The sequence below is a fragment of the Trichomycterus rosablanca genome, chromosome 1 (assembly GCF_030014385.1).
Source record: "Trichomycterus rosablanca isolate fTriRos1 chromosome 1, fTriRos1.hap1, whole genome shotgun sequence".
Classification (NCBI taxonomy): Eukaryota; Metazoa; Chordata; class Actinopteri; order Siluriformes; family Trichomycteridae; genus Trichomycterus; species Trichomycterus rosablanca.
The window spans coordinates 15,070,657-15,083,030 of record NC_085988.1 but is presented as its reverse complement, the minus strand read 5'-3'; the positions used below and the strand labels follow the sequence as shown (position 1 = coordinate 15,083,030).

The following is a 12,374-nucleotide window of genomic DNA, read 5'->3' as shown; positions in this document are numbered from 1 at the left end:
ACCTGTCATAAATGTAACCAAAGTGTGTAAAACATGACCCTTAACCCTTTGATGCACAAGCTAAGCAAACCCCTTCTAATGCACAACATGGGTCAAAAATGACCCATATTCATCCATTCAAGAATATTTTCATATGCACATTTGTCAGTTATTCATATATTTGCTGTCTTAGCTAATAAAAGCTATCTATACTAGAATATGTAAACAGCTAGCAAGCAAACAGTATTGGACATATTCAAGATTCAAGAGCCTAATCTTTGGTTGTCTTTCAAAAGATCAGTAAATATGTTTTTGACTACAAACACTTACAAATGTCAGTAGTTTCTGTCAAATTCCATAGTAAATACATAAGGGTCATTTTTGACCCATGTTGTGCATTAGAAGGGTAGTGATACAAAAATGATTTTTATTAAAAAAGCAAAAAATATAAAACTGAAATAATGATTTGTGATGATCAAAAACAAGTTAATTGAAAAATTCATGGAAGCTCGAATGACGAAATTAATTTATTGCAAAGATATAGAAAATAAAAACTCAGTTGGGTCACTTTTGACCCAGGTTGTGCATCAAAGGGTTAAAATCCTAATAAATATATAAAATAAATTATCCAAAGCAACTTCCAGTACTGTGACAGTATACTGTCTAAGCAAGGGTTAAGGGCCTTGCTCAAAGGTCCAACAGTGGCAACCTGGCAGTTGTGGGGCTTGTACCAGCGACCATTCGATTACTAGTCCAGTACCTTAACCACTAGGCTACAACTGCTCTACTGCCATATACTGCTACAGGTTCACTTCTAACGAACTCGAACCATGTTAGTTGACCTATCAGAAGCTTGTAAAGCCATGATATCATTTTCTGGATGTTTCCAAGCTATTTAAATCTACTGGAATTTTAATATAATGAATTAGAAGTGAAATGATCTGTTTGTAAGTATTTGTTGGGAAAATTTCTGGTGTTGGATTTCATATTTTGTAAACTACTTGCTAAAACTATAGTCTGTTGACATTAAATCAGTGGAGGGAATAAATATAACTGTAATGTAAACTTATGACTTCAGCTGTATTTGCTGATGCTGTATTTACCTTTATTAACCAAGAAAATAGTTATTTCACAGATCATGAATAGTTTCATTGGATACACAGGGCTAAAATAAACAGGCCACTAGGGCTTAAATAAACAGACCACCACCGAGTTCAAAGATAAGCGGACGGTCATTCGTTCTGTAATTTCCACAGGAAAGGTGGGAGGAAAACACTGACATGGTCATTTGGGATGGAAAGAATGACAGAACAGAATCATCCAGATTGTTTTCCTTGCATATGGCAGATAAGCACAGATGCTGCTATTGGTTAACAGTGATTTCCTTCTTGATACCCCTTCATGAATCATTGTGATTTTGTGGAGTCACAGACACTAGCTTTAACTGAAGACCAGAGAAGTCTGCAGATTTATAGATGCTTTTTAGGATCTTTTGTTATGCTGGTAAAAAATAATAATTTTTTTATTTAAAATACTGCCTCTCTGTGTGCGAGTCCCAGTTTTAAAAATGTAAACATTTGAACTCTGTTTGTGAATGTTGTCTGAGTTTTCCTAGATCATGAGTAAGGTGTTCCTGTAGATAAATGTTCTATCAAGTAAAATCAATTCTTGCTTTTAAATTTGGTGGACTAGCTGAGAATATAGTGTGTGTGTGTGTGTGTATGTATATACACACCGATCAACCATAACATTAAAACCACCTCCTTGTTTCTCAATCTTTATCCATTTTATCAGCTCCACTTACCATATAGAAGCACTTTGTAGTTCTACAATTACTGATAGTGATACCTAGTAAACAGGAGCATTGTGTCAGGAAGGGTATCTGGCATAAAAACTGTGCCAAATCAAACATGTAAACGAATGATTCGCTTTGGTGACCCCTAACGGTAGCATCTGAAAGAACTCACTCACAGAATAAACTTTTAAATCGATAAATCAACCAATGTCTAGAGAGAATAAATATTCTGTGTTTTGTCCTTATTCGAATTTAGTACATTCACTTTGAAAATTGTTGCTCTTTAATTATACTATTTTTGTTGCAATGATGCAAACACTTCTCAAGCGTCCAATAAGTTTGATGTTTGTCAGTGCGTGTCGTACATTTAAAGAGCAAATCAGATAAAACAGATAGTAAATAATCAAAATATAGTCATACCACAGTAAGTTCCTGTGCACTTACAGTAATTTCACTTATTTCTAACTTTGACCATAACAGCTTTGTTGGGGTGTTTTCCTACAGTAATTTGGTATTCCACAAGGCTTAGTTCTTGGCCCGCTTCTGTTTTCAGTAGATATGCAGATGTGGGCTGTTTGAAGTCTAAATGTCAACAGTGAGGTGTAAACCTAATAATTGTATCAAAGTGATTTATAATTATTTTGTTTTTTTTCCAGGAGGATGTCCTGAACACCCAGTGTGGCTATGACGTGCGGCTTGAAGCTGTGAGTACCATCCCTGTAATCTGTGTCCTACATGAGTACTTAAATTGTAACCTGTGTGTAATTAAAAAAAAAAAAAAACTCAGTTCAGTTCTACATTTTTCTGTCTGATCAAAACCTTTATTTCACAAAGTTTATAGGTTTATTTATGCTGTATCAAGCTATATACGTATATTCACCTTTAATAAGTGCCTAATCCAAGTCAGGGTAGCAGTGGGTCAAAAAACTCGTCGTTTTGAATCTTGGCTCTGCTACCTGGCAGGCTGGGCGCCGACACAAACAACGATTGGCTTGTCGTTCATATGGGGGTTTGGCAGAGGGGATTTCTCATAACTGATGCAATTACGACCTCTGCTGGCTGTTTGACGGCACCTACACAGAGATGAGGGATAATGTGATCAGGGAGTGACTCTCCGTACACAGAGCTGATCCACGTATGAACTCTCCTCGTGCAGGTGAAAAGAAGCAGTCGGCTACTGTGCACGTGTCAGAGGGGGCGTGTGTCCCGCTTTCCTCAATCAGAGTGGAGGTCAACATCAGTAGAGAGGAAGCATAATGCAATCGGGTAATTGGATACGACTAGAGAGAGAAAATGCATAAATAAAATAGCAAAAAAAACTGGGTTCGATTCCCAGGTGAAGAGGTACGGGTCCTTTTTCTCTGTGTTTTGCATGTTCTCCTCATGTCAGCGTGGGTTTCCACTAGAAGTCATGTGAATTGGAGATACAAAATTGTCCATGATTGTGTTTTGAAGTGATGAATCTTGTGTAACCAGTAACTACCTGTCCTGTCATGAATGTAACCAAAGTGTGTAAAACATGATGTTAAAATCCTAATAAATAAATAAAATATAAACAAATACTAACATTAGTACACTGGGCGAACATGTTGACCTGGCCCTTGGCGGGTTAGGTGCATTGCACGCTGAACGTTAAACATTGCAGCTCATACCGTGCAGCCCTGTAATAACAGTCTGAGCTCTTGAAAGCGATAATTATCTTCCCTTTTTAGCCGTGGAAAGCGCCGCTCTGTAATCGGGAGTCAGCGGGTTACTCCAGGCCTGACTGGCTGCTCTCCCGACGTGCGGGTGTGGTGACAGCGCCGGCGATACGCCAGCTCTGTTACCATGGACACCCTGCATGTGTGTGGGGGAATGTGTGATTATCTTCTGCGTTTCACGCACTCATAATAGCGAGGATTGTTTGACGGCATGTGAAGTGTTACAGAGTTCAGTTAGATAGTTGCTGTGCTGTTTTAAACAGTGTGTGTGTGATTTTAATGTACTGCTCAGTTCTGAATAAACAATACTTAGAAAGTATAAATAGAATGCCTTTATTTGTCATATATACATATACACGTGTACAGTACAACGGAATTCTTTTTTTCCATATCCAAGCTCTTTTTGGAAGCTGGGGTCAGGGCGCAGGGTCGGCCATTGTACGGCAGACCCTGGGGTTAAGGGCCTTGCTCAAGTGTGGCAGCATGGCAAAGCTGGGATTCGAACTCTCAACCTTTTGATACAAAGCCCAAAGCTCTACCCACTAGGCTACCACTGTCCCAATTGTACATTTACATTTTCAACATTTAGAAGATGCTTTTATTTTAAGCAACTTACAGTACTGTGACACTGTGTAAGCAAATGAGGGTTAAGGGCCTTGCTGAAGGGCCCAACAGTGGCAACCTGGCAGTGGTGGGGCTTGAACCAGTGACCTTTTGATTACTAGTCCAGTACCTTAACCACTAGGCTACAACTACCCCTCTGTATTGTACTGTATTGCAGTGTGAAATTACACTATATGGACAAAAGTATTGGGACACCCCTTCTGGTTATTGAATTCATGTGTTTCAGCCACAACAGTTGCTAACAGGTGTGATAAATCAATTATATAAAGGAAATTATATGCCTTTGACGTCCAGCAACAGTTTAGGGAAGGCCCTTTCCTGGTCCAGCATGACTGTACCCCAACTCGGTTTAAACAAACTCCAGTGTCCTGCACGGAGCCATGATCTCAACTCCACTGAACAGCTTTGGAATGAAGTGGAACATCAACTGAGGCTTTCTTGTCTTTCCAACATCAGTGCCCAGCCATACAAATGCTGCCATCATTTGACTGAATGGGCACAAATCCCCACATGTCTTGTGAGAAGCCTTGTCAGAAAAGTGGCAGTTGTTATAGACTAAAAAAATGTGATGTCCAACTAGCTCATGTTCAGGTGTCCAAATACTTTTGGTCATGTAGCGTATCTGGGAAGCCAAAAAAAAGGAAGGCTGTTATTACAGTGGACATGAAAAGCACAGCCTTGTTTGCATTCCTCTTGCCACCTGCGTTATACAGCACATGCGTTCAATTTCCAACATCAATGCCCAGCCATACAAATGCTGCCATTTTTTGACTGAATGGGCACAAATCCCCACATGTCTTGTAAGAAATGTGGCTGTTGTTATAGACTAAAAAATGGGATGTCCAACTAGCTCATGATCAGGTGTCCAAATACTTTTGGTCATATATCGTTTCGATTACTAGTCCAGTACCTTAACCACTAGGCTACAACTACCCCTCTGTATTGTACTGTATTGCAGTGTGGAAATACACTATATGGACAAAAGTATTGGGACAGCCCTTCTGGTTATGGAATTTATATTTTTCAAAAAAAATGGGATGTCCAACTAGCTTATGGTCAGGTGTCCAAATACTTTTGGTCATATATCGTCTCGATTACTAGTCCAGTACCTTAACCACTAGGCTACATATATCGGCTACATATATTGTGTATCTGGGGAGCGAAATAAAAAAAAAGTTTGATTGTAGCAAGGCTGTCATTACAGTAAACATGAAAAGCACAGCCTTGTTTACATTCCTCCTGCCACCCACGTTATATACAGCACATGCGTTCAATTTGCTACAGTCTTTACCACCCACAAATGAACATATTGCACACTAACGCAAAATGCTAAATCGCTTGCATTACTGGATGCAGTGTGTCTGTCTGAAAGCCTAGTGATCTCTCTACGTAGACGCTCTTTATGTCATCCTACTCTCCCGAGAAGAAGGCATGTCTAAATTCTTAGATTTCTTAAAATGCTCCTACTGAGGTGTCTTAATTCTAAGTGATAATCTGACTGAATAACAAAGGAGCGTCTGATGCTTCCTTAGTGGTGAAGGCAATCCCAGCATTCAGTGCGGCACAACTTTTCTCACAAAAATGACATATATGGTTGACGAATGTAGAGCACGAACATACTGTTGAAATGTAAATTAATTGTCATTAATTTTTTATTTGTATTAAGGTGCACAATTGACGTTTATTTGCAAAATCTACCTTATGAGTTTGATGTCTTATTAGAATCCTCTCTACTGAGGCAGCTGCTCAGGTAGGCAGCAAGGCAACTTAATAGGTTTTCAGACAGACCCTGTGATTGTGGAAATATGATTGGCCATTGTAGTTCCACATGTGTTGTCCGTATGCCTAAATCTGAGAAGTATCGTCTTCAGAAATGATGTTTGTTTGTTTGGTTGGTTTATTAGGATTTTAACGTCATGTTTTACACTTTGGTTACATTCATGACAGGAACGGTAGTTACTCATTACACAAGACTCATCAGTTCACAAGTTTAATATCAAACACAGTCACAGATAGTTTTGTATCTCCAATTTACCTGACTGTATGTTTTTTGACTGTGGGAGGAAACCGGAGCATCCAGAGTAAACCCATGCAGACACGGGGAGAACATGCAAACTCCACACAGAAAGGACCCGGACCGCCCCACCTGGGGATCGAACCCAGGACTTTCTTGCTGTGAGCACCGTGCCACCCCAGAAATGATGTAGTGATGAAACACCTTTATTTGTCACATATACTGTACATATACATAGTATGATGATGCTTTTAATACATATCACAGCTTGTTTGAAAGCTGGGGTCAGAGCACAGGGTCAGTCATTGTACCTTGCTCATGGAGCCGAAAGGGTGAAGGGCCTTTCTCAAGAGCCCAACACTGGCTGCATTGTAGAGCCAGAATTCGAACCCCTAACATTCCAACAGACTTCTTTAAATATGTGGACATTGATTCTGAGCTGAATCTGATTCTGAGAGCCATCCAAAATGAATTTCTAAAGGCCTGAAACGTTAATCAGATTTCCTAAACAGCAGGAAGACAGGGTTATCATAAAAACAGGAGAGTTGCTATCATTAAAGTTCTAAGACTTTATACTCTTTGAGCCAGTTATCTTGGCCACAAATGTAATCTGACTCAGCATGCTAAAAATACCAGTCGTCCGCTGGCACTGGCACTTTTTTTTTATATTTTTTATATAAGCTTTACATGCTAACCAGAAACGAATCCATTTATAAACCACCTATTACGAACCCAAAGACACTGACAAAAGATAAGTGCACTTCCCAATGCCAAGGCTGTTCAAACACTATCCACCCCTACCCCTCTTTCCCCAGACATAGGCAACCCAACTGGCTGATAGCACCGCTGAGATTTGAATCCCCAGCTGTGCTATCAGCCAGTCAGGCATCTACATACAGACATAATTGGCTATGTCTGATGAGGGGGAATACCGAGGCCTTGCGATGAACTGGCTGGGGTGTGTTGCTGCCGTGTACCTAAAATTTCTGAAGACGTGCCACGACCATGACCAGGATAAAGCAGTGGTAAAACCTGAAAACAGAATGAAAAGCTGTTGGTTACATCACACTGCTTTTGAGTCCCACTTCTTTTGATTGTTTCTCGAGTTTCTGGTTTTTTCTTTTATGTGCTGTTTGAAGCTCGGCATCCAGCTGAAGCGTAGGAAGGGTGTGGAGAGGAAGTGGAAACAAAGAAAAGAGCAACAAAGACACACGGCACATGTGGCCGACAGTAGGACTGTGTGAAATAGTTGTTCAGCACATTCAGACACTATTCAGACAGATTAGTAGGAACTTTAGCACTCGTCAGTGACGTTCTGGTTCACTGAGGATAAATAAGACGTCACACATGCTAAATTCTTATTGCTATTTTTTTCATTAGCGTGTAGGAGACTTGTGAATACAAAATGCATCAAGCAATTGTCGTAAAATCGATACACCCATTAAAATGCTTATATTCCCCTGTGAGGGCAGTAATTATAACATTTTTAAATGTACAACCAGAGGATTTTGGAGCATTTAGTTTCAGCATTCAGTGAGGAGGATGCTTAGAAAGACAATTTTTCAGAGTATTTTGGGGTCACAAAGTTTGCAAGTCAGCAGGCTATCAAAAGGGCATCAGAACTATAAGTGTCTAGAGTATGCTAGGCAAAAAAAATAAAGCTTACTGGCAGCAAGCACTTCACAAAAATAAATAAATAAATTATTTAAAGAATGATTTTACAGAAAATACACTAAGTTCCAGCTATAATCAATAAATTAGTGAATAAATAAATAACTTAAAAGATGAATATACAGAAAATAGACTAAATTCCAGCTCTCAAAATAAAATAAAATAAATAAATAACTTGAAGGTTGATTGAGATACTAGATTAAATTCCAGCTCTTAAAATTCAATAAATAAATAAATTAATTAATTAAAGGATGATTATAGAGCTAATAGACTAAATTCTAGCTCTTAAAATAAATAAATAAATAACTTGAGGATGATTATGGAGCTAATAGACTAAATTCTAGCTTTTAAAAATAAATAAATATATAAATAAAAAACTTGAATTATTTTACAGAAAATAGACTAAATTCTAGCTCCTAAAATAAAATTGAATAAATAAATAGCTTGGAGAATGATTATACAGAAAATAGACTAAATTCTAGCTCTTACCATTAAGTAAATAAATAAATAACTTAAAGGATGATCATAGAGATAATAGACTAAATTCTAGCTCTTAAAATTAAATAAATTAATATATAACTTGGATTATTATTATTATACAAAAAAATAGACAAAATGTTAGCTCTTAAAATTAAATAAATAAATAACTTGAAGGATTATTATAGAGAAAATAGACCAAATTCCAGGTTTTTAAATAAATAACTTAAAGGATTATAAAGATAATAGACTAAATTAAAGGTTTTAAAATAAAATAAGTAAATAAATAACTTGAAGTATGGTTATAGAGATAATAGACTAAATTCTAGCTTTTAAAAATAAATAAATATATAAATAAATAACTTAAATTATTATCCTGAAAATAGACTAAATTTTAGCCCCTAAAGTAAAATAAATAAATAAATAAATAACTTAAAGGATGATTATACAAAAAATAGATTACATTCTAGCTCTTAAAATTAAATAAATAAATAACTTGGAGAATGATTATACAGAAAACAGACTAAATTCTAGCTCTTAAAAGTAAATACATAAATAACTTGAAGGATGATTATACAAAAAATAGACTAAATTCCAGGTTTTAAAATAAATAAATAAATAACTTAAAGGATGATTATAGAGAAAATACACTAAATTCCAGCTCTTTAAATAAATAAATAAATAACTTGAAGGTTGATTTTAGAGATACTAGATTAAATTCCAATTCCCTTAAAATTAAATAAATAAATGAATAAAATAAATGATGATTATAGAGAAAATAGACTACATTCCAGCTATTACCATAAAATAAATAAATAAATAAAAGGATGATTACACAGACAATAGACTAAATTCCAGCTCATAATATGATGAATGATCTGTGACATTTTGGTTGCTTTCCAAATACCCTGGGAATCCAGTTTATGGACTCCATGAAGTACGTCTGGTTGGGTGTTCTAACATGACAATGATCCAAAAATATACCTTGAGCCACACAGAAACCGTGGGTAATCTAAAAAGTAGAGTCCATATTCGAGATCCTAGGAACTCGAAAGATCTTGAAAGATTCTAAGTCGAGCTCTCAGATTGCTTTCTCTTGATTTTCTAACATCGTCATGCATTTTAGACTTTTTTTTGCCAAATACCAAATGTGGTGAGCTTGATAGCCAGCTTTATTCTGGTCAGAATCATAGTGGAATCACTGGGTGTAGTGCAGTAACACACCCCGAACATGATGCCAATTTATTGCTAGGCCTTCCCTAGGCAATCCCTCTCAGCCATAGCCAATCTTGTCTTCATGTAGACGCCCAACTGGTCGATAGCACAGCTGTGGATTCGAACCTTGAACCTAAAATAATTTACCACTGCTCCACCTGAGCGCCAAAATATCAAGCTAATTTATTTACATTTTAGGCATCTGTCCAGAGCGACTTACAATTGTGACCATACACAATTCGAGCAATTGAGGGTTAAGGACCTTGCTCAAGGGCCCAATAGTGGCAACCTGGCAGATGTAGAGCTTGAACCAACGACCTTCCAGTTACTAGTCCTGTACCCTACCAACTGAGCTACCACCGCCCTTTTATGAAATTTATGAATTTATGAAAAATAATTAGTGTCAAAGCCATAACACATACTGGGGATCACACTCTGCTCCCTGTATTCTTCTACCACTCATGGCAGCGACCGTACAGTAGGCATCACTGTTTCAGGGACAAGGAGGTGCTTTTCCACATCTGACACCCCACCCCTTACCGTCTCAGACAGGGCCAGGTGCCTGTTCCAAACTAAAAGGGGCTAATACTTTCAACTGCTGTGTTCTGAAGCAAAGGTGCAAATATTTTTATTTCACTGTTCAGTGATCTTTGCATCCAGCATGTCCAAAACACAATATATACAGTGAGCGCCAGGATTATTTGCAGCATTGGGAAAGCTGCTTTTATAGCAATTTACATTTACATTTTCGGCATTTAGCAGACGCCTTTATCCAAAGCGACTTACAGTACTGTGACAGTATACTGTCCAAGCAATTGAGGGTTAAGGGCCTTGCTCAAGGGCCCAACAGTGGAAACCTGGCATTGGTGAGGCTTGAACCAGCGACCTTTGGATTACTAGTCCAGTACCTTAACCATTAGGCTACAACTACCCTATTGCAATTTGTAAGCAGCTTATCCTAGAGCCATTATTATTCCCCTATTTCTTTAAACAGAAATGTAAAAATATTATTTTGGTCTGAGTCTGAGACTTTGAAAAGCGTTAGAGGACGTGATTCTGTAGAAACTCTTTGTATCCTGTTATTCAAGCCTGGCGCATAGTTTTACAGATTTGCTCGCTTTACCAGACTGTAGTGTGGGAAGGGTGTGGAGAGGAAGTGAAGACTGAGAAAAGAGGCATCACAAAGACCTAAAACGACTTTGCCCTTGGGGATGGAGGGTGGGATTTTCTCTTCCCTTTTCCTTTTCATTTTATTGTCTTTGTCCGGTGTCTGTGTGACATCCTATTGGTGCAAAATTTCACCTTTTGTGTCGTCTGTCAACAGAGACAAAGAGCTGAGTTCTGCTTTAAATCTTCATGGATGAATCATGCACTGCTACTCTGTACACTTTTACACTGAGAATTATGGGAATTAATTCCACTCCTGTGGGGGAAGAAATCAGACACCACATTAACAATATATCCGTAAAGCTTACATTAAAAATGGGCCCTTGTTGCTGCAGCGGTCTAGTGACTTTGCAGCACTTGACTTTGAATCTCAACTCTGCTTTCAACCTTGCTGGCTGTCTAACAGACACAATTGGCTGTGCCCCTCTCGTCTGCTGACTGGTCATTAAAATATTTTTATTAGGGCAGTTGTAGCTTAGTGGTTAAGGTACTGGACTAGTAATCAGAAGGTTGCTGGTTCAAGACACACCACTGCCAGGTTACCACTGTTGGGCCCTTAAACAAGACCCTTAACCCTCAAATGCTTAGACTGTGTACTGTTACAGTACTGTAAGTAGCTTTGAATAAAAACGTCCACTAAATGCTGAAAATGTAAATGGTCAAGGTGCCTGCATGAGTGGTGAATTATTCCTGGATGACATGGTATATCTCCGTTGTTATCACAATGATGTGAGAGTCTGCCACTGGCTTGTGAAAAGAAGTGGTGGTTGACTGCAAATGCTAGTCTGTGGATTTCCTTAGTCAGAGCAGGGGTGTTTCAAGCGACAAAGAAGTTGCTACCTTTAATTGTAGATTACTTCAATTAAGAGAAGAAGAAAATCAAGTTGTACCTAATTTTCTTTTAATGTATTTTTTTTTTTAAGAAAAAAAGCAATTTGCAAGTAAGCAGCTAGACCAATCAGAATGAATCTCTTAAAAAAAACAATTCACACAGAGAGCCACGCCCCTATCTCTGCACTCCTCCACCTTCTGTACAAGAGCCCTGGGCAACCAAGGTCCTTACACAGCATCGATAACCCCACCCCTTAGTCTGGTCTTTTTCCACACAGCATACTGGAGGCCAATTTTGTCTGATACAGGCACTGCCAATTGTGCCTGCTAGGGGGCGCCCAGCCGATCGGTAGCAGAGCTGAAATTCAAGCTCGATCCAAGCGCTGGTATGTTAGCGGAATATCCCATTGTCATTGAAAAAGTCATTGCTTCTGCCTTGATTAGTGCTAAATGGACACATCAGCTGTAGTCGGACATAATTGCCAACAAGAGTTGAGGAGGCCACGCCACAAAAACTTCGTTCACCAGAGCACCCAGGTGGCAGCTAAAAATGACCATTAAAGTCTGCTGGGTGGGAAAAAGACCAGACTGAAAAGTGGGTGGATCTTCAACGCTGTGTAGGGACTTTTGTTTAGCCCGTGGCACCTGTACAGAAGCAGGGTTCCGAGCAGTGTAAGACAAACTGGCTACACTAAATTGGGAGAAAAGGGGAGAAAATGCATAAATAAAATAGCAAAATAAACTTTGTTAAACATTCAGTTATATAAAAGAATGATTGCATAAGTTAAAATAAAGTATAAGCTTCCAACGGTCTAGGAAAGGTCTTTGCTGTTCTAGCATCACTGTGTCCATGTACACAAAGTAAGGTCCATAAAGACATGGATGGCAAGTTTGGTGTGGT

At 38.4% G+C, this 12,374-nt stretch overlaps 1 protein-coding gene across 1 annotated transcript in view; it reads left to right on the top strand.

The window, feature by feature from the left end:
* tspan17 (tetraspanin 17) overlaps positions 1-12,374 on the top strand; it is a 61,043-nt gene that overhangs the window by 42,776 nt on the left and 5,893 nt on the right. Inside the window, exon 6 of the mRNA XM_062985091.1 lies at positions 2,431-2,478. Coding sequence (XP_062841161.1) covers positions 2,431-2,478 — 48 coding nt within the window. The remainder of the gene's footprint in view (positions 1-2,430; positions 2,479-12,374) is intronic.